Source organism: Cucurbita maxima, unplaced genomic scaffold (assembly GCF_002738345.1).
Source record: "Cucurbita maxima cultivar Rimu unplaced genomic scaffold, Cmax_1.0 Cma_Scf00046, whole genome shotgun sequence".
NCBI classification, from domain to species: domain Eukaryota; kingdom Viridiplantae; phylum Streptophyta; class Magnoliopsida; order Cucurbitales; family Cucurbitaceae; genus Cucurbita; species Cucurbita maxima.
In genome coordinates, this window is record NW_019272062.1 from 42,854 (window position 1) to 68,795 (window position 25,942).

Below are 25,942 nucleotides of genomic sequence, written 5' to 3' on the forward strand. Positions count from 1 at the left end.
AAATACACATAAAAATTTTAAATAACATTAAAATCCTTTACATTTATAAAAATAAAAAGTCATATGGTCAATAAATAGACGAAAATCAGACATATTATGTTACTTTGAAAGTTCATGTGGATTTTTAGAACGTGGTACTAACGATAAATGTATTTTCAAAATTTTTTTTAAAACGTTTAAGGGTATTGGTTAAACTTTTGAAATCTCGTGAATATTTTTTAAAAACGGGTATTTTTTAAAACATTTTAAAAGTTTAAGGGTGTTTTTTAAAAAAAATATTAACAAGTTACCATCCAAAACTAAACGCAATTGTATTTTTTAATTTTTTTAAAAGTTCGAGGATATTATTGAAACTTTTGAAAGTTTAGTGGGGATATTAATCAAATGGTGTTTTTATAAATTTAGCCAAAAATAATATTGTTTCATGGCTAGTAGCCAAGCATATTATTTAGATTTGGTGATTAAGGTGCAATGTTCGTGTTAACTATCAAAATTGTTTCTGGTGTGTCCGTGCCAATTTTGCATTGCACATACCTTACTAATAACCAAGTCCTACTCCATTTCGTTCTTAAAAGAAATTCATATGCATGCTAAAAAAATTAGTTGATATTAAAAATTGTAGATGGGCAACTATCATATTTTTTAACACGTTGCTCTCATTAAGCCTTTTATTATTTTATGGAACTTGTATTGATCACGATCAACCCATAGTGGTTATCGTTGAATGAAGAAACTAGAGATCACAATTGGAATAAGAAGAAAATAGAAAAGCAATACTCCTGACATCATACTCCTGAAATTTTGACTTACCATACTTTCAAACAAAGTTAAAAAATTGAATATGCATCATACATCTCAATTGAAGGGTTGCAATAAATGAAACATGCCATCTCTACAAACCCGAGAGGGCTGAAAAAAACTAACAAATTCAAAATATACGCTCAAAAGCATATCGAGATCGAGATCGGGAATAGAGATGGAAGAAATTACTTACACGTCACTAAAATGTACATAGAATAGAGAAGCAAAACAAAACTTTTTTCCTTCCCTTTTCCTCGTTCGCCTTTTGAAGTCGTTAAGAGCTTATTGAGTTCAAGGTTATATAAATACAATCACAAGATTCAAAAGAAAAAACATACAGAGATTTGAAAAAAGAAATCATTGGGAAGGAGAAAACTTGAGTGAAATACTATTGACACAATGAAAGCATATCAAGATCGAGATCGAGAATAGAGAGGGAAGAAATTTACTTTCACGTCACAAAATGTACATAGAATGGAAGAAAAACAAGCTCTTTTCCTTCCCTTCTCCTTGTTCACCTTTTGAAGTCGTAAAGAGCTTATTGCGTTCAGGTTATATAAATACAATCACGAGATTCAAAAAAGAAAAAACCATAGAGATTTGAAACAAGAAATCATGGAGAAGGAGAAAACTTGAGTGAAATACTGTTGACACAATGGCGCTCGTTTGTGGGTGTTGGAAAGCCTTCTCCTTTAAATACGTGACCCAGATGACCACCGCAAGCAGCACATGTGATTTCAGTCCTCATCCCATCAGGGTCAGGCTGGTTATCACAAAAGTAATGTCACTATTTCAACTCTAGGATGTTGCTGGAGGATAACTTTGAGAGACAAAAATGGAACACTTGTACATAACATAACATCTACGAATTTTGAATTGTTGTTCGTTCTTGTTGTCAACAAAATGATGACTGATGTGCTAATGGGACATGTGTTCGGTTTTTTAAATATCTTTTTAATATTTGTGAATGTTCGGGTCAGATTGTGCATGAGTCTGACTTTATCATATTTGGTTGTTAAGGTAACTTGTAGGACACTAAACTCCAGGTAGGTGGCCACCATATTTGGTTGTTAAGGTAACTCGTACGATACTAAACTCGAGGTAGGTAGTCACCATATTTGGCTGTTAAGGTAACTCATAGGATACTCAACTCTAGGTATTCACCATATTTGGTTGTTAAGGTAACTAGTAGGATACTAAACTCTAGGTAAGTGGCCACTGTGGCTTGAACTCATTCTCTCTAGGCCCTTTATGATATTGGACATACATTAGTCGATGTGGTAAGACGAAATACACATGAAACAATCGAATGTTGGTCGTGTATGTTTCACATTCTATCTATTCTAGCTAGTTGTCTACTTCCTTTCATCATTTGTCTGTCACGTCATAGCAAATCAGACAACATTTGTCCAATAACACATGTTGTGTCATTAGTTTAGACTCGGGAGTGCATCTAGTTTATTCTTCCCATGCTTCCCTCCGGTCAAAAGGAGCCTCCTTTCAGTAAAGGAGCTCCTCTGCTAGAGAGATACATTGCAATATTGCAGAGAAAAATAACATGAGCTACTAAGAGATACTAGACTTAACTCCTACACACAAAGAATGATGGAGGTCAAACACTCACAGTGGATTTAATTGCTCCAGGAATACCGTCGAAGAATGCTGGCCAACCACAGCCGGAGTTGAATTTCGTGCTCGATTGATAAAGGGGTGCTCCACATCCCGCACAGTGATAAACTCCCTCGCCATAGAACTTGTCATATTCGCCAGTTCCTGGATACCTGTAAAACCTCAATATTAGATCTGTAAAAGGAACTTAATCTTGCAATAGAGATGGACTGAACAGAACACTGAAATTTTGTTACATTGCAATATAAAAGGGGAACTTACAATTGCCAAACACTTTGAGAGGCCGAGACTCTTAAAATACTTTGTAACGGCCAAGCCCACCATTAGCAGATATTGTCTACTTTGGCCCATTACGTATCATCGTCAGCCTCACAGTTTTAAAACGCGTTTACTAGAGAGAGGTTTCCACACCCTGATATGGAATGTTTCTTTCCCCTCTCCAACCGACGTGGGATCTCACAATCCACCTCTTTGGAGGCCCAGCGTCCTCGCTGGCACAACCGCCCGATTACTGCCTCTAATGCCATTTTAAAAACGGTGAGGGGAAACCCAAAAAGGACAATATCTCCTGACAGTAGGTTTGGGCTATTACATATCTATTCTAAAATTCCACCCAACTTTGCCTCTCTCATCCACTCTATTTCTGTTCACCCCATTTCTGTTCACCCCAGTTAACCAACTTCTTTAACCAATGTCTAACTTAATGACCTAATATTACTCCAAATAGTAACTCCAATAGGTTGGCCTAATGGATAATAAGGGTCATGAAGGTAATAAATGGTTCAAAAGTAATGGGTCAAGTCAAGATTGTAACCGTTCAAGCACACCGCTAGCAGATAGTGTCCTTTTTGGGCTTTCCTTCCAGGCTTCCCCTCAAGATTTTAAAACGCATCTATTAAGGAAATGTTTCCACACCCTTATAAAAATGTTTCGTTCTCCTCCCCAACCGATGTGGGTTCTCAGAATAATAGTCACCTATATAAGATTTAATATTTTGCGAGTTACTTGACAACCAAGTCAAATGTACTGAGTCAGGAAATTGTCCCGAACTTCAATGAGAAATTAAAATGAAAACCCCCTCAGAGAGAATATTTGAAGACTTCTTCCATTTCTTTCTTGCCAGGTTTCCTATAGCCATTCTATTATAAAGAACCTAGGCTAGATATATAACGAAGCATCAAGGATGATATTGATGATAGTATTACAAAAGACCAACTAGGTATTTATGCTGCATTGTAAGGGGGTTTGTGAATGGATGAAAAGTGCTTTTACCCAGTAAAAGTACTCTTCAAAATTCTAACCAAAACTGATTATGAAGATGATTTGAATACTTTTAGGAGAAATCCTGGATTATTAGTTCTTCTAAAACCATTTGCAGAGTTGTACTCAAAAGCACTTTTGTCAAAATGAATCACGAAGTCACCCTGAGTTTCCACACCATTTGTTACTAATTGAATCGGATTGACATAGAAAGTAAGAAATTTTGCAACTATGGAACTTATGGTTCGAAATGGACTGGATAACCAAGAATACAAATAATGCAAGAAAATATTACATTAATGTAATCAAAACAGAGGAAGCGAGCTAGGTTGCGCATAGACATAAAAACGGTGAGATCCCACATCGATTGGGGAGGAGAATTAAGCATTGTTTGTAAAGGTGGAAACCTCTCCCTAGCATACGCGTTTTAAAAATCTGGAGGGAAAGCTCGAAACGGAAAGTCCAAATAGGACAATATTTGCTCGCAGTGGACTTGGGCCATTACAAATGGTATAGGAGCTAGACATTGGGCTATGTGTTAGCGAGAAGGCTGAGCCCCAAAGAGGGTGGACATGAGGCAGTGTGCCAGCAAGGGCGCTAGGCCCTAAAGGTGGGTGGATTAGGGGGTCCTACATCGATTGGATAAGAAATGAGTGTCAGCGATAACGCTGGGCCCCGACGGGAGATGGACTGTGAGATCCCACTTTGGTTGGTGAGTAGAACAAGTCTCTCTCTAGCACACATTTTAAAAATCTCGAGGGAAAGTTCAACGTAGACAATATCAGCTGACATGGACTTAGGCCATTACAAAAAGCAGAGTGTGGTGTTGAATAATACAGTTTTCTGAACATAAAATAGCTATTGAGCAATTCAAAGAAAAATTATAAGATGATTTCCTTGAAAAATTCATAGAAGCTACAACTACCAATCAACAACTAAACGCAGAATCGGAGAATCAATTAACCTAAAAAAATAAATATATATTCAAGTGTAGAAATGGCAAGAACAGGTGCTTACTCAGTTCCTTTTTGCCGGAGAATTCGAAACTGCTCGGGCGAGAGGATGGCTCGCCACTCCTCCTCCGATTTCTGGACTGAATTAGGCGAAGACATAGCCAAAACACGGCCCCGACGGAAGCTACGAGGTCTCAAAGCAAAAGCACCACCAAATCGAGTAGCAGAAACGGCAAAAGAAGTACGATTCGCCGAGGAAGAAGATGATTCGAAATGGGTTAGGGAGAGCGATGAATGGTGAGAAGAGCGGAGAGGAAGACGGAGGATGGGAAGAGCGGCGACGGGCGTAGGGTTGCAGAGAAGAGCTCGGGAGGAGGAGAGAGGGGAAGCTCGGAGAATGGAAAAGCCCATGAGAGAGAGAGAGAGAGAGAGGGAAAGATTATTTTGCAGAGAAAGCGCCGATGAGGGTTTCCATTGCTTGGACTTCGAAAATGTGGATAATGGGATATGAAGGAGAAGTAGAAAATTTTTACCTGAAAATTTTACTGAGATAAATTGGTTAAACATATTTGTTAAGGAAAAAATTACCACATGTAATATTTTAATATTAAATCCAATGCTAAATTAATAAAAATATGTCTTAAAAAAAATACTCCAAAAATTTTAAAAATACTTTCAACTGAAGCCGCAATACTAAGAAGAGGCTCGAAGCTCAAGATCGATAGGGAGAGGGGATGAAGTGATCGGGTCTGCCTCCATTCGAATTACATAAGAGGTCTTTTGCTTTGTCCTTCGTTCCAAATTACTAATAGGGAGAGGGGCGAAGCTACAAAACATAAAGAGAGGGAGCAAAGCAATCAGATCCGCCTCCATTCGCATTACGTTAGAAGGTCTTTTAGTTTTATCAGAACTAGAGAGATACTGCAAGTTTTCCATCTCAGATTACAGATAGGGAGAGGGTCGAAGCTACGAGACCAAAAGGGAGAGGGGGCGAAACGATCATGTTCCATTCAAATTACGTTACGAGGTGTTTTGATTTTGCTAAATCTAGAGAGATACTACGAGTCCATCGTCCCAAATTCCATTATCGCAACCGTCTTGTTCACCACTACTACCAAAAAATTTCATGATTCGTTTAAAAAATATAAATAGTTTTGAATGAATAACATTAATAATTTATTTAAAAAATGTCCTTAAACTTTTAAACCACGTCATTAACACCACATTTATAAAGAATACAAAAAGTTCTTACCATATAGACATAAATTATCTATCGATACCTCATAAACTACACTCAAACGTTTTAATGTTACTTTTAAAAGTTTGAGTACGGTAGCAATGCAGTACTAATGATACTGTTATTTTTATACTATTTTTTTAAAAAAAAAATTAAAAGTATTTTTGAAGTTTTTAAAAAAATTAAAGATATTTAAAAAAAAAATTGAAGTTTAAATATATTATTGATACTTTCTATTGTCTAATATTTTGATAAAAGTTTTTATTTTTTTATTTTTAAAAGTATTTTTAAATACCAAAAAAATTGTTCCAAACCAATATTTAATTTCATTAAATGCCCATTTTCCATGAGTGACCGATGTTATCAAAGATCTAACCCAATATAATTAATTACTTCTATCCCAAAAAAAACCCAAAATAATTACAAATATTTAATACAAATAAATTGATTCTAATTAATTAATATAAATGGACTGTTGGGAGGAATTTTAAATAATTAATTATATTTATTGAAAAATAAAAACTTTAAATTATTTAGTTAATAAACTAATTTAATTGACATTCCCAAGTCAAGTTTGAATTTCTTACTCTATTTTAATAATAAATAAATATACTTTTTCAATAAAAAATGTTTTTGGGAGAAATAAAAAAAGTTTGTGTTTTTTTTTTTAAAAAAAACAAAAAATTTGAATAAATTCACGAAGATATATTTTTTTTTATTGGGTCAATCGACTGATATGAATTCTACTACTCGCTCATTGCATGTACAAGAAGAAGCAATTAGAAGCAATACAACGAAGATTTAAGTATCAAAAAGAAAATATTTTGGTGATAATAAATACGTGAATATTATTTATGTCCTGTCTTATTTTCTTCAATTTTATTTAATAGTTGGGAGTGATTATCTTTTTGGTCTGTTGTTTTCTTTTCCAACTTAGTTTGGAGTTAAACAGATTCATTGAATTAGTTTTGATCAAACTAATTCGAGAGCAAGTCATTTTGGTATCTAAGAGTGACTATAGATTCCAAATTCGATCTAAAAGTTATTCATTCTTCTAACTTGAATTCATTTGTTAAGTTAGTTTTACTCGTGAAACTTTGTAAGAATATTAGAAGGATCTCTAACTTTGCAAATTTAGCATGGTTGACGCTTATCACCGACCAACTCGAAAATAAGGTTACGACTCAATCCTAACATGTCATACTTTTAAGATTATTATGAACATCGAGAATATTTGACGTTTATAATCGAGATTAGTGATAAATTTTATTTATTAATGTAACACACAATAGATCAGTAGAATTTTTTTAAATAAATAAAAAAAAATAACCCGACCCTCTATCTTTCTACCTTTAGGTTGGGTGGAATTGAATTGGATTGTGAATTCAAGCGTGTGAAAACATGAATATTCTGTACGTGTGGATCTTTCTTAATTGAAGATCCATTTAAAAATTAGGGCACTTTTTTTTTTTATTTATTTGTCAACGATCGTAAATTAGGGCACAATTTCCTGCCCTCAGAGTTGAGCACGTTCCTTCCGACCATATAGCGGCCGCCATTGGACCCCTCAGCTCAACCAAAACGTGTCCCTTTCTTTGGTCAAACTTTCCGCACCAAATACCAAACCCCTTCTTTGAATCATTCTCCTCTCCATTACAGAATTAAAAAGAAGGTTGAGGCTTTGAATTTCTTGTGTCAAATCATTGATTCGTTTCGTCGAAGGGGTGTATATATATAAGGCGAATCCCATCCGCAGCCGGTGCGGTTTCGTATTGGGTTTTTGTTGTTTCTCTGCGATTTGATCTGGTGAGGGGTTTCTGGGATTAGGAGCCGCATTTTTGGTTTTCTTGTTTATGCCAATGGCGGCTGCGGTGGGGGGTTTGACGACGGGATTTGCCCGTCCGAGTGTTGAATCTATTGCTCCTTCGACGTCGTATGCTGCTCCAGTGCGTGTGTTTTTCAAGCCCTTGAAGGGTAGGAGAGTTGTGTTGCGGAGGGGAGGTTATTGGGGTCCTAGATGCGAGATCGATCCCAATTCCAATTCGGTTCGTAGCGATCAGATTGGTTCGAGTGCGCCTGGGCTTTCGGCTCTTGAATTGCTTAAGACGTCTTCAGTTGATAGTGAGTATCAAGAAGAATATTAGATTTCTTAAGATGATTTGTGTGTTTGAATGTTCATTCTCTTAAATCGTCCTATGCTGATGATACTCTAGAATTGATCGCATTTTCTTGCATTGAAATGAATAATAGTTTGATTGGAATATTTTGGTTTCTGGCCTGTTAGTTTCATGGGATTTTGCCAATCTAGATCATCTGGCAATCTCAGTTGTGTCAATATCGATAGCAACTCGTTGTCTTGTTGTACCATTTCTGAAAATAGAAGAAGATCATGGAAACACTTGCTCGAAATTCCTAGCTTTTGAGACTTTTATGTTTTAGATTATAAACTATGTTGTTCTTGTTCTTCCCAGTAATGGTTTGAATCTACAGTGGTAGCAATTTTGGTCTTGAAGCTCTGAAAGCTGTAGGATGGAGCTAATTGTTGTTCCCCCTTTTTTATTTGAACAGGATATACAAGAGAAAGGAGCAGTATTATGGTGATTGGGCTTAATGTTCACACTGCACCAGTTGAGTTGCGTGAGAAACTTGCCATTCCAGAAGCTCAATGGCCTCATGCCATTGGTGAACTCTGTGCTCTGAATCATATAGAAGAAGCTGCTGTTCTTAGTACTTGTAATCGGATTGAAATTTATGTTGTAGCATTGTCACAACATCGTGGGGTTAAAGAAGTGACAGAATGGATGTCCAAGGTTTGTATAATTTACTTTTATGCGCATTCTTTATGTCAAATGAGTTTATAGGTCAATGTTCTTAATATTCGTATTTTTCTCATCTGGCAGAGAAGTGGAATTTCTGTTTCAGAGCTTTGTAAGCATAGAGTTTTGTTATACAATAATGATGCAACTCAACATCTCTTTGAAGTTTCGGCGGGTCTCGACTCTCTTGTTCTTGGAGAAGGTCAAATTCTAGCTCAAGTGAAACATGTGGTAAAAACAGGGCAAGGAGTAGCTGGTTTTGACAGAAAAATTAGTGGATTGTTCAAGCATGCAATCAGTGTCGGTAAGCGGGTTAGAACCGAGACAAACATTTCCTCCGGGTCAGTTTCTGTCAGTTCAGCTGCTGTGGAGCTTGTACAGAAGAAACTTCCAGAATCTTCATATGCTACTGCAGAAGTGATGGTAGTTGGTGCTGGAAAAATGGGGAAACTTGTTATCAAACACTTGATAGCAAAAGGATGTAGGAAGATGGTGGTTGTGAACAGAACTCAGGACAGTGTTGATGCTCTAAACATGGAACTCAAAGATGTTGAGATAATCTACAAACCCCTTTCAGAGATGTTAGCATGTGCTGCAGAGGCGGATGTCATCTTCACCTGCACTGCTTCGAAAACGCCCTTATTCATGAAAGAACATGTAGCTAAGCTCCCCCTTGCACGCACAGATCTAGGAAGGCGTCTATTTCTTGATATATCAGTTCCAAGGAACGTCGAGCCATGTGTATCAGATCTTGAGACCGTATCCGTTTTCAATGTGGATGATCTCAAGGAAGTTGTGGCTGCTAACAAGGAGGATAGACTACAGAAAGTTCAGGAAGCTCAGTCAATAATTGCAGAAGAAATAAGAAAATTCGAAGCATGGAAGGATTCCCTTGAAACTGTTCCTACCATCAAGAAGTTTAGAGCTTATGTTGAGAGGATCAGGGCCTCTGAACTGGACAAATGTTTGTCCAAGATGGGTGAAGAAATCCCAACGAAAAAGAAAGTAGCCGTTAATGATCTTAGCTTGGGTATAGCTAACAAACTACTTCATGGTCCAATACAGCACTTGAGATGTGATAGCAATGATAGCAGAACGTTGGATGAGATACTTGAGAATATGCATGCTATTAACAGAATGTTTGATCTTGACACAGATTTGTCCGTCTTGGAAGAGAAAATTAGAGCAAAAGTTGAACGTGGCCAGAAGTAGGTTTGCATTTTTTAATGATGTTTTCTTTGATATTCTTACTGTTACAGCGTATTCATATCTTGTGAATGCTTGTAACTTCACTCTGTTCATGGTTTGGTTCCTCTTCATTTCATGGGGCAAATTGCCCGAGGATGCGGATAGCAAAATATGTAACAAAATGATAGATTATAGAGAAAAAATCAATTGATATGTTGATACTGGTGCCTTCTAATTATGGTCTAGATCATCTTATGAATGTCTTAATCTAAGAAACAAGTTTGCTGGATCATCAACAGTTTTAATGTTCTTGAAACATCCTTAGAAAGACCAAAACTTTGTAGAAGAAATTTCTGGATTGGATAACTAAATGGTGAACTATCTATATGTGCTTCTACTTTTACTGTTGTTTATGGATTACTTGCTGGATCAAACCCAAAAACGTCTCAATTTGAACGACCTTACCATGGGTGGTGGATCGAATTCACACTCAATTGCGTCATCGCATGGATGCCCCCACCTTTCTATCTCTTCCTTCTAACTTCTCAATCAAGTTACTGATGCTTATGGATTACTTGCTGGATCGAACCCAAAAACGTCAAACCTGAAAATGTCTCAATTTGAACGGCCTGACCATGGGTGATGGATCGAATTCACACTCAACTGTGTTATCACAGTTGCGATGGATGCCCCACCTTTCTATCTCTTCCTTCTAATATCTCAATAAAGGCGGGGATGGAATCTAAAATCCTCCCACAATCGGTTTGACAGTCTTTTCTTCACCTTCTCTTCTCGGCACGATCCATGCATTCAAGCTAGCAAATCAAATCATGGGTTCTCATCTCCAAACGTTTGGAGAGGCAAGTGAGTCGGTTGGGTAAGAATCATTTTATACGAGTACAATAAAGGAAGAAACTAGACGAAACGAGACGAAACAAAACTTTTCATTGTATTTTGTAGGAAAATCATCAGGATCAGATTACTTCTCTACAGTAAGTAGCACATACCTGTTCCATCAAAATGGCTCTACAAAACTGCCTTTGTTTTAGACTAGCTATGCATTGCATGCCTCTTTTCTCATCAATGTCTAAATGTTCTAAGAACCAGAGATATCATTTTGATGATCTTCACAGGAAATCTGCAAACATCTTGACTCAAAAATTTACGTAAACGTACCATCAATTATCCCATCTTCAAGTGATGACTGATGAGTTCGGCCAAAATATCGACCCATGTATCTGGAACTCCTGGTAAGCACCAATGCATACAGTCTTGTCCCCAAACTGCTACTGCATCTTTTCTTCCCAACCAAATGGCTGGATGGGCATCGGCTCTGAACTCGCTCATGTGAGTGAGATCAAGAACCTCGATATCCGTGTCACGAACTGCCTCGTTGATGAGACGATTTATTGTTCTTGCTTCTTTATTCACCCCATTTTTGCTTGGATCAAACCAAATGTCTAGCTGTTCAGGCATTATAACTCAATCACCTTGTGGAAGAGGAAAGTTAAAAGACAGGCTAAATTTGCTAACCTGAGATTCTTGAAGGGGTTCATTGAACAAGCAGCTGCCATTTTGATTCCATTCACCACCATAGAAATGTCTAGGGGATTGTAAACGCCAAAACTTAATTGTCTTGCTGTGAATTTCTTTTTGTATGTGGGAGACCATATGTTTAAGAACAAGTTTCAGTCCATCCAGCATTTCGAGAGCTGGAAGTAACGGTCGACCGGCTCGATAAAAAACTAGAGGCGTCTCTTTGGGAAATTTGTCATAACCCCACCTGATAAGAGTTGTACCACGTGAGATATAAAATTGGTAGTTAAAAGAGATGAAGGCGAGTTTTATCGTTTATATGGTGCTCACTTGAACTAGATTAGTATTCTAACGCGGTTTAAGTTTGCCAAGGATGAACTACCAAAGGAAGAACATTGTAACAGCTCAAGCCCACTTCTGGCAGATATTGTCCTCTTTGGACTTTCCTTTTCGGGCTTCTACGAGGGAGAAGTTTCTACACCCTTATAAGGAATGTTTCATTCTCTCCAACCAATGTGGGATCTCACAATCCACCCCCTTTGAAGGCCCACCATCCTTGCTAGCACACCACCCAATGTCTAGCTCTTATACCATTTGTAACAACTCAAGCCTACCCACTAACAGATATTATACACTTTAGTCTGTTACGTATCACCGTCAATCTCATGGTTTTCAACGCGTCTACTAGGGAGAGATTTCCACACCCTTATAAGGAATGTTTTGTTTCCCTCTTCAAAAAAATGTGAGATCTCACAATCCACCCCTTTATGGGCCAGCATCCTCGCTGGCACACCGTCCGGTGTCTAGCTCTAATACCATTTGTAATAATGCCCATCACTTACAGATATCGTTCGCTTTGGCCCGTTACGTATCGTCATCAGCCTCAAAAATTTTATAATGCGTCTACTAGGGAGAGGTTTCCACACCCTTATAAGAAATGTTTCATTCCCCTCTCCAACCAATATGGGATCTCACCTCACAGAACAACTGCATGCTCGATGGTAAGCTCTATTGATTAAATATTTTCATTTTATCCACTTTGAAGACCATGGGTTTCTACTTCATCCCAGTATAAACCAACCCCCGTAATTATTATCACCAAATTACAATTCTTTTGGTCTTTACGATCAGATCCGATAGGATTCCATAGATTCAGTCGATTGGGTTAGAATCGAGAAACTATATCATTAAGGCCCTCTATCACTATCTCTACATCCATCTACAACCCTCCCCGACAACCGTAACTTACTCGACCTTCCAACATAATCACTCACTCAGTAGACTACTTAGTATCTAACAGAAAAAACCAAAACATTGAGGACATTGGAAGAATTCTGTAGATTAACTGTCATATTACTTAAGAGGGAAAAAGAAATTACCAATGGCCAGTATTGAACACGAGAACGTCGTAGAAGTTCGTGATGTTCGCCCAATCATCTGCAGGAATATCGACATCCACACGGTACACTCCTTCTGATTGACTTTGGTCACCAGATGCAGAATGCTTTGGCTGCCACCTTTGTTCATTCAGTAACAAGAAGATAAGAAGAAATCTTACTATTCATAGGAAGGAGATAAAACAAACCAAACATAGTTGTCAGGTTTTGGTTCCACAGACAGACAATATTTATTTTGTTCAATGTTGAAACCTTTTTTGTCTTTCAACAAATGGTACATTACTATACCCACATCCGAGTTTCATAAGTAATCTGCTAAAGAAGACAGAACATGTCCTGAAACACGAACATGTTTTAGACAGCTCAAAAATAAACTTCACTGACTGAGTGGTAAATGTGACAAGATATTGAAGTTAAAGAGTATATCCCTGCCAGGTTTCCATGCAACAACTTTCTTTATCAGAGACACAAGAACTTGATCAATAGAAACAAACATGTTGTGCGAGTAATAATGAAGAGGATAAGATATCATATCCTCTTTAGTTAATGCATCCACAAAACCAACCAAACCAATTCCACCGCTATCCGATATTGTCTTCTTTGAGCTTCCCCTTTTGGGCTTCCTCTCAAGGTATCTAAAACGTGTTTGTTAGGGAGAGGTTTCCACACCCTTATAAAGAAATGTCTCGTTCTCACCCCAACCAATGTGGGACCCTTCAAAACCCAGCGTCCTCGCTGACACTTGTTCCCTTCTCCAATCGATATGGAACTCCCAATCCACCCCACTTCGGGACCCCAATGTCCTTGCTGGCAGACCGCCTTGTGTCCACCACCCTTCAGGGCTTAGCCTCCTCATTGGCATATCGCCTGGTGTCTGGCTCTGATACCAACTATAATGACCCAAGCTCATCGCTAGTAGATATTGTCCTTTTTGGGCTTTTCCTTTAGGCTTTCCCTCAAGGTATTTAAAACACGTCTGGAGAGGTTCCATACTCCTATAAAGAATGCTTTGTTCATCTCTCCAATCAATGTGGGATCTCACAATCCACCCCCTTCGAGGCCCACGTCCTCACTGGCACTCATTCCTTTCTCCAATCGATGTGAAACTCTCAATCCACCCCCTTCGGGACCCTTGCTGGCACACCGCCTCATGTCCACCCCCTTTCGAAACTCAACCTCCTCGTTGGCACATCGCCCAGTGGTCTGGCTCTGATACCAACTGTAACGGCCCAAACCCACCACTCGCAGATGTTGTCCTCTTTGGGTTTTCCCTTTCAGGCTTCCCTTCAAGGTTTTTAAAATGTGGGGAGAAGTTTCCACACCCTTATACCGAATACTTCGTTCTCCTCCCCCCAACCAACATGGATCTCACATTATACTCATGAAATTCTACTCGTTTAGCTAGCTTACACCACAAAAAACTCTAAAACATTTTAACTAACAATAGATACTAATCGTTTAGCAAGCAAGATTATGAAAAAAAAAAAAAAAAAAAAAAGCTACCAATCATACTTGTATTTGGCGAGCAACACAGCACGGTGATAAGCAACAGTGACATTGAAGTTCGGAAAATAAGCACCCTTCCAAGCTCCTTTCCTCTTCCACTTCTTTGCACCCAAATCAGCCACTCTAAGACTACACAAAAAGGAAGTCAAGAAATTCTCATTCAAAGAGTCACCAACAAACCCTATATTCCTGTTTCTCATCAGATCCAGAAATCTAAACGGATCAATCTGCGGCAAATCGCAGGTTTGGGGCACCCATTTCCACGAATTGATTGAACCCATATTGTCCCTCTGGTTCCTCAAGCAATTCCAGGCGTTTCTATGAAATGAGCAAGTCTCATCATAAATGGGTCTGCGATTAGGGTCTCGATTCCACTGACCCTTGAAGAGATCGCATGTGGGTGATGCAGAAATCTTTTTGGTTTGTGGAAATGGCGAAATGGGTGCGCGAAGAGACGCGGTTAAGGAGTAGAGAAGGAGGATCAAGAGGGGGAGAAGAATCAGCCATGGGAAGAGGGTTCGGATGAGCTTACGATGCATCGCAGAACATCGTTTATGGCGGAGAATTGTAGAAAGGAATTGCAACAGTGGTTGCTTCGGCGAGTTGTAAATTTTAGAAGCAGTAATGGGATAATTTCTCGGCTCCACTTCTACAAAGAGCTAGCATTGTTCGGTTTTTTTCTCATTTCCTTTTTGGTGCTATCAATTTTCACTAAATAATTTTCAATTTCATTACATTTAAGCTATTGAGTAATGTAATTTTAGAGAAAATGTGTAAAACTACTGATTTCAATATAAATTTGAGTATGATTAACGCATAAATTAACTCTTGAACAACATTTTCAAAACTAATCATTTTATAAACATTTAGCTCTAAAAACAACATTTCTGTTTTGCCATCTGAAATTTTGGTGGATGTGAGAAAAATATTGTTCAAATTACTTTAAATAAACTAAGTTACGAACATGAATACAAGATATTCTTACAAATTTATAGGTAGATAATTAAAATCTTAGATTTATTGGATTTTATTTGTGTATTTTAATTTTAACACTTTTTATTTACCTTTTAGGTAATAAAGTACGAATTTTAACTCTTGAAATGCATTATGGAAAGGCCGAAGGTTTTATTTTTTATTTTTTTATTTTTTTTTTGTAAAGTAGACTTGAAAATACAGTAAAAAAAATCATTTGTGTTTTTTGCCGTTTATGTAATTTAGATGAAATGTTTAGAATCATTCAAACTAAACTGATTTGAATCTCAAAACAAGCGTTAACTTCAAATATCTTATCAACAAGTAATCTTCTTGATCTTATTTGTTTTATGGACAATTCCTTATTCCTTATTGTTTTGAGATTCTTATACCGTGATTAATTTAAGGGTTATTTTCAAGGCTGGAAATAACATTTATGTTATTGCTATAGGATGAAGATTTTGAATATTAAAATGAAAGTTGCATATTAAAATGAAAATTTTAAGTCATGAACTTGTTCTTTTGCCTTTCGTATGTTTGGATCCGCATGCTAAAGTCATTCGAATCATCTTGATCAAGTTATCTTGTAGAGCAATTTGAATCGTGAGTTTGTCATTCAAATAGTCTTGATTAAATTATCTTGTAGAGCGATTCGAATCGTGAGTTTAAAAGTGTGTTTTCTTTACTCTTAATCTTGATCACCAAGATAACTCATTTCGATGATTAAGATCGAACTCCAACAGCTTCATAACAAATTCTTTGATATTTTAGATCAAATTGTTAGATCGAATTTTCATGGGTTTCAATCACATCATGATCTGAAAATTTAATAACTGTGATCTATGAATTTGCATGTTCACGAGGGTTCTTTGATCCAATTGACTAGAGTTGTCGTTTTCCGTTCTTTTCTATTGGAAACATATGAGAATATTTTTTTTAGCTCTCTCAATACTCTTTATCTGTATGAGTGAAACCAGCTCAAAATACCGAAAAGAACAAGGTTTTATTTCTTTTTTCCCATCGATCGATTATAGAGGTCAGAACCATTGAACTTAGCATCATTCCCTCCGTCTTAACCTTTTAGAACATCATAAAATGACATCGGCCTCTTTGGATTTCCACATAATTCCTGGGAAAATCAGGAGTTCGTCAGTTAACAAAACGAGGTAATAGAAACCGTTACTCTTAATCGTTCATCGTTCGGTAGCATTTCCGTTTCTTGTTTTATTTCTTAAGAAACAAGAAACACGAAAACGAGAAACAAGAGACGGGAACATTACAAAACTGGCCATAAAATATGTGTTCTATGCCAGTTTGAGTTTTCAGATCACAAGAATCAGTACCTCTATTGCAGAAGCCAAACGTAATATTGTAGCTTCACCCCATGGACGACCAATCAGTTGCAAGCCTATGGGGAGGCCTTGTTTATCATAACCAATCTGAAAGATGAACAAGTCGGAAAAGAGAACTAACATTGGCGAACGGAGGAAACGAAACTGAATTCATAGATTATCGAAAAGCGTTCGAGAATGGAAGCTACTCACTGGGACAGATATGGCAGGGAGTCCGATAAGATTGGCCGCGATGATGAACCGCATGAGGTAACCTAACATTATTCGAGCCATGAAATTTGATAGGAGCGAAAGTATATATAGATATAGATATATGCATACATATAGCTGCATCCTGCAGGTAAGTAATGCTATTTCTCGAGATTTATTCTCAACTCATTAGAGGTTGTAACGACCCAAGCCCACCTCTAGCAGATATTGTCCTCTTTGGGATTTCTATTTCGTGCTTACCCTAAATGTTTTTAAAACGTGTCTACTAGGGAGAAGTTTCCACACCCTTATGAAGAATGTTTCATTCTCCTCCCCCAACCGATGTGGGATCTCACAATACACCGGACAATGTGCCAGCGAGAAGTCTGAACCCCAAAGGGGTGGTTACGAGGCAGTGTGCCAATAAGAACGCTGGGTCCTAAAGGGTGGAGTGGATTGGGGGGTCCCACATCGTTTGGAGAAGGGAACGAGTGCCAGCGTCCACCCTAAAGGGTGGTAGATTGTAAGATCCTACATCGGTCAAGGAGGAGAACGAAACATTCTTTATAAGAGTGTGGAAACCTCTCCCTAGCAGATAGTTTTAAAAACTTTGAGGAGAGCACAAAAGAGAAAGTTCAAAGTGGACAATATCAGCTAACGGTGGGCTGGGGCCATTGTCTCTGCCATGGAAATTTGCTACTACCGATCTTGAAAGTAGATTGAGGTTGATCTTCGCACGGTATCCAAAGAGAATATATAAATATATATGTGATAAAAATGTTCAATGGATTCAATTATATGCCAAAAAATTTGTTTGAAATGCTCATAAGCTTGTCATGAGAGAACTCTTAAACCATAATTTGCATAATGTTCACAAACCTGTAACCGGCATGTCTGTCTCGCCATATTTATGAGCACTGGGAGGTATAAGTGGTGCAGTCATCCTGTTATCATTGAAGGAATATAATTTAGATAAAGAAAACGAATATAACTCAAAAGCAAAGTCTATAATGGCAACCAATGCCATGCTAAGGGAGATAAATTATATTTGGTATCTTTTCTACAATGAACGGCAGACGGTCTGATTAGAATTTTCAATACATATATAGACCCTAAAGAACATTAAGCATTGATTTGAAAGACCAAATGCAGATTCTTTATCAAAATCCTCATCATAAACTGGGATGGATGTAGTTGCATCCACGTCAATACTACTCATAGATATAATATGTGAGATCCCACATCGGTTGGAGAGGGGAATGAAACATTTCTTATAAGATACTGGACATGTTTTAAAAACCTTGAGGGGAAGCTCGAAAGGAAAAGCCCAAAGAGGACAATATCTGCTAGCAGTGGGTTTGAGCTGTTACAAATGGTATCATAGCCAATCACGGGGCGGTATGCCAGCGAGGACGTCAGGGCCCCCAAGGGAGTGGATTATGAGATTCCACATTGGTTGGGCAGGGGAATGAAGCATTCCTTATAAGGGTGTAGAAACCTCTTCCTAGTAGACGTGTTTTAAAAACCTTGAGGGGAAACTCGAAAAGAAAAACCCAAAGAGGACAATATATGCTAGCGGTGGACTTGGGATATTACAAATGATGTCAGAGTCAATCACCGGACGGAGTGCCAGCGAGGCGCTGGGCCCCCAAGGGGGTGGATCGTGAGATCCCACATCGGTTGGACAAGGGAACAAAACATCCCTTACAAAGGTGTGGAAACTTCTCCCTAGTAGACGCATTTTAAAAACCTTGAGGGGAAGCTCGAAAGGAAAGCCCAATGAAGACAATATCTACTAACGGTGGGATTACAAATGGTATCAGAGCCAATCACCGGGCGGTGTGCCAGTGAGGACGTTGGCCCCCAAAGAGGGTGGATTGTGAGATCCCACATTGGTTGGACAGGGGAACGAAACAGTCCTTATAAGGGTATGGAAACCTCTCCCTAGTAGACATGTTTTAAAAACTCTAAAGAGAAGCTCGAAACGAAAAGCCTAAAGAGGACAATATCTACTAACGGTGGGCTTAGGATATGTAAGATTATTTGGTATGCAATATGCTTTCTCAATGCTCATACTTCCTTGAATTATCAATTTAATAACAATCAATTGAGTAAACTAATTCTACTGTTCAAAGGATTGGTTACAATAGTTTTCATGACATGATATCATGGTAACAACAGAAGTGTGCTCTTTTTCCTAGTTGATGAGTATCCACCCTTCATTTTGTCTATCAACGAGTTATTTTCTATCTAATGAGTGATGATATCAGTCTAAATGATCATGTGGGTTAAAGCAGACTCCACAGATTCAATTCATTAACAGGAGTGGAGAATGAAGAACATACCCAGTTGTAGGTGTCACGATTACATCAACCTTCTTGAATATTTCCATGTGATGATGCATTATTCTCCGCCTAAAACAAAATATACCTTCATAATCCACATTTTTCGGGATAGAGAATCATAACGAAACCGAACACGGATAATTCAAAATATCTAAGAACTAGTTAGGCTTCAATAGTTATAAAAATAGTTATAAAATAATCATGAAGAAAGGTCAACACTACTAAATACTTGATATCATAATCGCACTTTTTCTTAGCGGACTTTGTGATTGTGTGGCACTCACTCCCAACACCAAGTCAAGCCAATTTGTATTTGCGTCACCTATGGTTGGGTAACGTATGCTCAAGCCTCTGACCCCGTTTGAGAAGAAGGTTTTAGAAAACAGGAGTAGACAGATTTTTGAAAGCGAGTTTGAAAGTAGGAATGAGAGAAAATTTTAAAAGCAACGTTATATAACTATAAGCAAAATGCAACACGATGGCTTAAATAGCATGTAACTTTCCGGGTTGGGGAGGATGATTTAAGACATGAAAATTTTTCTGATCCCTAGTTTATCTCACCTAAGACACTGCGCAGCGACATAATCTGATGCGGTAAACGACCGAAATAGTGCCGAACTGGTACGACTGTCGTACGTCAATCTTTTACCTTTCCTGAAGAAAATCAATATCACGTCATATGAAAGCTAAAATATTTCGATATAAATCTTCCGACGCTAGTTTCGGAAAGCCAAAGTAGATGCATACCCATCTTCACAATCAGGATTCACTGAAGCAAGAAATTCAGACCCAATGGAAACAAGATGAGCAGTGCGCATTTCAAGCAGCTCAGGCACAACAACTTCTACAATCTTGCACATTTCGATATAAAGTATACAAAATATGTAAGCCAATGAGTACACGAATTAGCTCGAAAAAATAATAAGAATGGGCTTACTTGGCAACCATGAGTTTTCATCAACAATTCAAGAATGTCCTCACTTTTTTCAGAGATATCAGTCGAGAAAACGTCATTAAACCACTGCAAGAGAAGAGTGAAATGCTCCATAAAACATCATACATAGAACGATCGAACATAACCAACCAGATCACAAGAAAATAAGTTACCAGCGAGTACTTTCCGAGTCGTAGTGATCCCAAAATATTCAAATTATCATGTGATGATAGAATTGGCAAGCAAGGCGGGGCCTAGAAATGTGCATAATGATGATTAAGTTGTAGATTTATATATGGAAGAAAAGTAGATCATCTCGTCTTAATAGACATGTAACGGCTCAGGTCCACCGCTAGCAGATATTGTCCTCTTTGGGCTTTCCCTTTCAGGCTTCTCCTCAAGGTTTTTAAAACGCGTCTGCTAAGGAGAGGTTTCCACACATTTATAAAGGGTGTTTCGTTCTCCAACCTAACCGATGTGGGATCTCACAAGACAGTTCTCATCTTAAAAACTATAAAAACAACAAGCCTATAACCTTACTGGTTTCAAGCTGATTTTATCCTCAGGAGTGGAGCCCAAAATTGCTGCATACCTGATAAGAAATAAAAGGGAAGACAGTAACCAGTGTTCTGAATCAACCAACATGTCAGCATATGTTCAAAATCAAAATATTCATGTATGATTGTGAAGATTAGCAGCATGCAGCACCGGCAATTAAAGTAATGGTGACAATGAGTGTAAATATGTCGTAGATGGCCATTGAAGGTTCAATATAGGAAAAAGGCCAATAAGCCACCAACACGGTGCAGGGAACATAACAGGAAAGACCCAGCTGACCCGCCCCTGACGGTTCTGTCTGACCCTACTCATGCATATTATGTCATTGGAGCAAATCGAAGACATGACAGTAAACAACATCAATGAAGCAGCTTTAGCGAGAGGTGAAGGAGCACAATCTTCTTAGAGATGTCCACGAGGCGGGGTGAAGACAAGGAAACCTTCCACATCTCCGTCTCTGTTACCTATGTAACGACTCAGGCCCACCGCTAGCAGATATTGTCCTCTTTGGGATTTCCCTCAAGGTTTTTAAAACGCATTTGCTAGGGAGAGGTTTCTACACCCCTATAAGGGGTATTTCGTTCTCCTCCCCAACCGATATGGGATCTCACAACCTATTTCAATCCCCACCTCTCCAAAATTCCCTTTAATTTTTGTGGAGAATAGGTTCCTCGCCGGGAATTCTTTCCCCATAAATATAAATTTCTTTCAACTCTTTTATTGTAATTGGTAAGTAATGCAATGTGATCAAAATGTCACCTATGGCATGAAGATGCGTATACTAGATCAGTGAGCCACAACATATGGTGGCACCCAATGTGAATCACTTACACTAGCATGATATCTTCCACCGACGACGCTATTGGTCCAATAATCTCGACAGTCCCACTATCACATAGTGATCTGCAAAGTTAAAGTTAAGCATTAGAGATCCATTGTTTTTTCATAATAAATAAGGGGGGAAAAGGAAGCGTAACTAAGATACCCTCAACTCCAATCGTTCCTAATAATCGAAGTTCAGAACTCGTACCATTTGCAAGGTACATTGCAAGAACCTACTCAATAAAAAAACTCTAAATTCTATAGCTTATAAAGCCATACTTCAAGTGTTACGATGTCCTGGACTTAATTTGGAAATATAAGAGGAACTTGTATTCATCTTCCCTGTATTCAAGTATATTAGTTGAAGGGCGTACCCTTTAATACTTGTCCTGCCATACGTTGTTTTTAAGCCCACGACACCACAAAGAGAGGAAGGAATACGAACCGAACCTGCCATTATACATTATCTTAAAATTTTCACAATGAACTAATAGCAAATGATTTGCTGGAAGAAATAAACCTTTTCGTTGAAACGAAACGTCCTTGTGACATTACCAAATAAAATACCGAAAATCAAGAACACGGAATCTAAAAGAAGTATGTTTCCCTACCTCCACCATCTGTTCCAAGTGCAGCAGAACAAATACCAGAAGCAACAATGGCTGCAGGACCTGAGGATGACCCACCTGTGTACCTATCAGGTGCATGAGGATTTCTTGTTGTTCTGCACACCCAATGAAATCATAAGGCTTAACATTTGATAATCAACGACTCGACGATTTCCAATCATACAGTCAAAAAAATGCAACCTCCAAGATCCCACATTGGTTGGGGAGGAGAACGAAACACCCTTTATAAGGGTGTGAAAACCTCTCCCTAGAAGACGCATTTTAAAATCTTGAGGAGAAGCTCGAACGAGAAAGCCCAAAGAGAACAATATTTGCTGGCGGTGGGCTTGAGCCGTTACAAATGGTATCAAAGGCAGACACCAGACGATGTGCCTGCGAGGAGGCTAAGTCTCAAAGGGAGGTGGACACGAGGTGGTGTGACAGCAAGGACGCTAGGCCCAAAGGGGGGTGGATTGCAGGGGTCCCACATCAATTAGAGAATGAAATGAGTGTCAGTGAGGACACTGGGCCTCAAAGGGGGGTGGATTGTAAGATCCCACATTGGTTGGGAAGGAGAACGACACACCCTTTATAAGGGTGTGGAAACCTATATCCCTAGCCGATGCATTTTAAAATCTTAATGGGAAGCCCAAAAGGGAAAGCCCAAAAAGGACAATATCTGCTAGCAGTGGGTGTGGGCCGTTACAATTAATGTTGTCAAGTTAGTGATAAGCGACACATACCCATAATTTGGATTATTTCCAGTTGTACCCATACCCAACTCGTGCATATTTGCTTTCCCTACAAATATTACACCGCATCTACGTAACCTCGAAACAGAATCTGCATCCTTTTCCACAGAGCGGACCTCATGCATCCATGTCGATGCACCTGTAAGTATAAAATGAAAACCTAAATCTACACGACTTCACGGAAAACCTTTAGCTCTTCCCAAGATTCTTAACCTTTAGTTGGATGTGGGTAACAGTCTATATCATCCTTGATTGCTATAAATATCCCATCCAAGATAGACAATGGATTCCCTAAACAACCAAAGAAAATCAAAGAAAATTAGCAATTATTGCAACTTATCAATATGCAAAGGAGATAAGAAAATGAGCCAATACCTTCCTCAAACCTCTGTGCAGAAGCAGCTGCTTGCTTCATGACTTCCTCAGGATCAAAAGAAATCAATAGAGGTGCTGCTGGTTTTCTGTGATTGAACTCCTGTATAATTGAAATTATGTGTTCCGCGACCTATTACAATGTCATAATGGAAAAACTTTAATTAGTTAACCACAAATAAACGCGGTCCGGGCATCTAGAAGCTAGTTGCCGAATACCATGGAAGGGGTCGTATGCCTTGACCGATACGCATGTGCATAGTCACGGATTTTCCAATATCTGAATGGTGAAGATGGGTCACTCTTAACACGATCAATGGGATCATAATGTGGAAGACACTTCAAAGCTTTGTCTACTCGGTCTTCGGGTTTCCCATCTTCATCGAGGGTCGATATAACAGGCTCTTCTTCTAAATTCATAAGATAGATATTGGGCATTTCAGTGCTAAGAGGATCATACATTATTTGGAAGCATTTTGGTTGTTCAATTAGTTGATCATATGAAAAGGCATAGTTAAACTATGACTATTTTTCCATCTTCTATCCCAGCATACATAAAATTTTCACCATTTCGACTACCCTCAACGTTAAAATACCTCGAGAGAAGGAAGTAGTGTGTGAACTGCTAAGCTAGGCTCACATCGACGACTAAATCAAAATCCATTGCACTTAGATAGTATCAATAGTGGTTCCATTCATAATCCTAAACAAGCAATTCGAAGAACGACACCAAAATAATTGCGGAAAGATCTATGAACAAGCCGAATCTTACCTCCCTTGTAGTGATTATATCATTTAATGATATGGAATCACTACAAGGGAAGTACGATTCGGATTACCTTATTGATCAAATATCTCAAGGAAAAAACACTTGTTTGAGATTCGAATCACTCCACAAACAAGATCAATCATATCTAGCTTGAATAATTCTAAAAATGCAATCTAAACTTAACCCGAATCACTCCAAGGGAAAGTAAAATTCAGATTACCTTGTTAATCAAATATCTCAAGGCAAGAACACTTGTTTGAGATTCAAATCACTCCACAAGCAAGGTTGATCAAGTCAAGCTTGAATGATTATACATGCAACCTAAACTACATAGAATTGCAAAGAAACTTAGCCATTGTTTAAAGGAAAGCACAAATGCTCCTTTTACTACACTTTCCAAGTCTATTTTACAAAGATAACACACATGACTATATATAGCATCAAAATAAAAACCCTTAACCTTCGATGAAGCATTCCAAGAGTTATCTATATTTTATGACCATAATTAGCCACTATGTATACTTTAGGGCCATAATTAACCACTATAACTCTAAATTATGATCCACCCAAAATTTATAACAATGAAACTTGATTCTTTTCAATGTGGCATGAATTGAAACATCTTTCGATAATTTCGACAACGTTTTCTTCCCATCTTCCTTAAAGTTTATATTGCATGATTGATGTATTGTTCATATCACTAATAATTAAGCAACTAACTAGAACGGTATCATTCGACAAAAACAAAGAACCTTGAGGAGGAAATTCGGGCTTAAACATAGGTGCCTCTGGTATCACCGTATTCAACAGCAGCTGCCATTGACAATAACACAAAGAAATTTCAATGATCAAACAAAAGGAAGACAAAAAGAACTAAAAACTCAAAAGACCTCCTCAATTTTATTCTGCTTCTTCAACATGGAGACCACAAAAGAACCAATAACCGGCATTTCAAGGATCCCAACAAAAAACTTGAAGAGAAACCCAGCCAAATGAGGAGCTGCTACCAAATCAAAACCAAAATCAAAATCAAATTGCTACCCATTTCTACCCTAGAAATCATCCAATGAACAAACAGGGGTTTTAGAAGATAACCTTGAATGACTTCTTTCTCGTATTTGACCGCCGATAAATCGAGTTTCTCAACCGGTACCATCACTCGCTTCTTCCCCATTTCAATGGGGCTTTTGATCTTCGTTGGAAAATGAAGGGGAAGACGGAGAATGACACGAAATTGAAGGGATTAAGCTCTGGGAAATACGAGAATGGCGAATGATTGAAGGGTTAATTTGGAGGCGATGAATTCGAAGTATGGAAGAGACGATTGAGCCGTTGCGAGGGAGCATATGGGTATTGAGTATAGGATTATTTGCCGCTCAAAATCGTCGCGAAGTCCAATCGTACAAGAAAAGGGTTGAAGGGAGTGAATTTTGTGGGTCAGTTAGTATTGAATGGAATTGAATTATGAACGTTTATATGATTTGGGTAGTGACGGATAAATAAAAAATGTATTTTAGAGACGGGAAAAAGGAGAAATTCAAAAGCTTTTCACTTTTGTGCTTTGATCTTCAGCCCCCACTGATTTCAATGTTCATAGTTGTAGAAAGGTAAAATTGTTTTTCAGTTTTCGAAAAAAAAAATTGGACCCGAGATTACATTCTCTATCTCCGTCTAGAGATATCCAATTTACCCATGGAGTCAGAGTCCACAGTGGCTCGCCTCCTTGAACTTAGAGGAAATTTCTCATTTAAACAAAAAATAAGTGAGGGACGGTTGAACATTTTTTTCCCTAAAATAAATGGGATGGGAGACAACCTACACCGAGGTATTGACGGTGATTCTCAAATATCGCAGAACAGAATTTGATACGATGAGATAGAATGCAATAGAAACAACAAAGACACAGGGAACGGAACGGGTTACCTACTCTTAACGGTCAAAGCGAA

General features: G+C 38.2%; 4 protein-coding genes across 6 annotated transcripts; 1 reads left to right on the forward strand and 3 right to left on the reverse strand.

Annotated features, from left to right (window-relative positions):
- Nucleotides 1-1,223: 1,223 nt before the first annotated feature.
- Nucleotides 1,224-5,134, reverse strand: LOC111470606 (peptide methionine sulfoxide reductase B5-like). The gene is made up of 3 exons (XM_023116168.1): nucleotides 4,708-5,134; nucleotides 2,426-2,582; nucleotides 1,224-1,564 (listed from the first exon to the last, which is right to left on the reverse strand). Exons 1-3 carry the CDS (start codon nucleotides 5,052-5,054, stop codon nucleotides 1,415-1,417), a joined length of 654 nt encoding a protein of 217 aa, XP_022971936.1. The 5' UTR covers nucleotides 5,055-5,134; the 3' UTR covers nucleotides 1,224-1,414.
- A 2,232-nt stretch (nucleotides 5,135-7,366) lies between these two features.
- On the forward strand, nucleotides 7,367-10,116 carry LOC111470602 (glutamyl-tRNA reductase 2, chloroplastic-like). Its single transcript, XM_023116162.1, has 3 exons — nucleotides 7,367-8,001; nucleotides 8,449-8,690; nucleotides 8,781-10,116. The coding sequence occupies exons 1-3, from the start codon at nucleotides 7,734-7,736 to the stop codon at nucleotides 9,906-9,908; spliced, it is 1,638 nt and encodes a 545-aa protein (XP_022971930.1). The 5' UTR covers nucleotides 7,367-7,733; the 3' UTR covers nucleotides 9,909-10,116.
- Nucleotides 10,117-10,806: 690 nt separating this feature from the next.
- On the reverse strand, nucleotides 10,807-14,946 carry LOC111470605 (protein trichome birefringence-like 12). 3 transcript variants are annotated; one of them, XM_023116165.1, is made up of 5 exons: nucleotides 14,330-14,946; nucleotides 12,800-12,937; nucleotides 11,418-11,667; nucleotides 11,061-11,348; nucleotides 10,807-10,971 (listed from the first exon to the last, which is right to left on the reverse strand). In XM_023116165.1, exons 1-4 carry the CDS (start codon nucleotides 14,860-14,862, stop codon nucleotides 11,067-11,069), a joined length of 1,203 nt encoding a protein of 400 aa, XP_022971933.1. In that variant the 5' UTR covers nucleotides 14,863-14,946; the 3' UTR covers nucleotides 10,807-10,971; nucleotides 11,061-11,066. The 3 variants fall into 3 exon arrangements, with proteins under 3 accessions (XP_022971933.1, XP_022971932.1, XP_022971934.1); XM_023116164.1 differs by having other exon boundaries at nucleotides 10,807-11,348; XM_023116166.1 differs by lacking the exon at nucleotides 10,807-10,971 and having other exon boundaries at nucleotides 11,167-11,344.
- Nucleotides 14,947-16,136: 1,190 nt separating this feature from the next.
- Nucleotides 16,137-25,620, reverse strand: LOC111470601 (fatty acid amide hydrolase). The gene is made up of 20 exons (XM_023116161.1): nucleotides 25,092-25,620; nucleotides 24,887-24,996; nucleotides 24,749-24,809; nucleotides 23,447-23,637; nucleotides 23,231-23,360; nucleotides 23,069-23,146; nucleotides 22,847-22,994; nucleotides 22,107-22,219; nucleotides 21,870-21,945; nucleotides 21,505-21,576; nucleotides 20,656-20,707; nucleotides 20,289-20,369; nucleotides 20,119-20,202; nucleotides 19,929-20,032; nucleotides 19,743-19,835; nucleotides 19,182-19,250; nucleotides 17,716-17,780; nucleotides 16,840-16,901; nucleotides 16,639-16,734; nucleotides 16,137-16,424 (listed from the first exon to the last, which is right to left on the reverse strand). The coding sequence occupies exons 1-20, from the start codon at nucleotides 25,168-25,170 to the stop codon at nucleotides 16,368-16,370; spliced, it is 1,821 nt and encodes a 606-aa protein (XP_022971929.1). The 5' UTR covers nucleotides 25,171-25,620; the 3' UTR covers nucleotides 16,137-16,367.
- Between the last annotated feature and the right edge of the window lie 322 nt (nucleotides 25,621-25,942).

Excerpts from the sequence above, each read along its gene's own strand:
- LOC111470606 (XM_023116168.1), bottom strand. The coding sequence starts at position 5,054 with ATGGGCTTTTCCATTCTCCGAGCTTCCCCTCTCTCCTCCTCCCGAGCT. Across the intron at positions 2,583-4,707 it reads CTCCGGCAAAAAGGAACTGA|GTATCCAGGAACTGGCGAAT; the intron begins GTAAGCACCTGT and ends GAGGTTTTACAG. Across the intron at positions 1,565-2,425 it reads CTGGAGCAATTAAATCCACT|CCTGACCCTGATGGGATGAG; the intron begins GTGAGTGTTTGA and ends TGTGATAACCAG.
- LOC111470602 (XM_023116162.1), top strand. The coding sequence starts at position 7,734 with ATGCCAATGGCGGCTGCGGTGGGGGGTTTGACGACGGGATTTGCCCGT. Across the intron at positions 8,002-8,448 it reads TAAGACGTCTTCAGTTGATA|GATATACAAGAGAAAGGAGC; the intron begins GTGAGTATCAAG and ends TTATTTGAACAG. Across the intron at positions 8,691-8,780 it reads TGACAGAATGGATGTCCAAG|AGAAGTGGAATTTCTGTTTC; the intron begins GTTTGTATAATT and ends CTCATCTGGCAG.
- LOC111470605 (XM_023116165.1), bottom strand. The coding sequence starts at position 14,862 with ATGCATCGTAAGCTCATCCGAACCCTCTTCCCATGGCTGATTCTTCTC. Across the intron at positions 12,938-14,329 it reads GTGTTGCTCGCCAAATACAA|GTGGCAGCCAAAGCATTCTG; the intron begins GTATGATTGGTA and ends GAATGAACAAAG. Across the intron at positions 11,668-12,799 it reads GTGTTCAATACTGGCCATTG|GTGGGGTTATGACAAATTTC; the intron begins GTAATTTCTTTT and ends AACTCTTATCAG.
- LOC111470601 (XM_023116161.1), bottom strand. The coding sequence starts at position 25,170 with ATGGGGAAGAAGCGAGTGATGGTACCGGTTGAGAAACTCGATTTATCG. Across the intron at positions 24,810-24,886 it reads AGCAGAATAAAATTGAGGAG|CTGCTGTTGAATACGGTGAT; the intron begins GTCTTTTGAGTT and ends TGTCAATGGCAG. Across the intron at positions 16,902-17,715 it reads GACAGACATGCCGGTTACAG|GTTACCTCATGCGGTTCATC; the intron begins GTTTGTGAACAT and ends GAATAATGTTAG.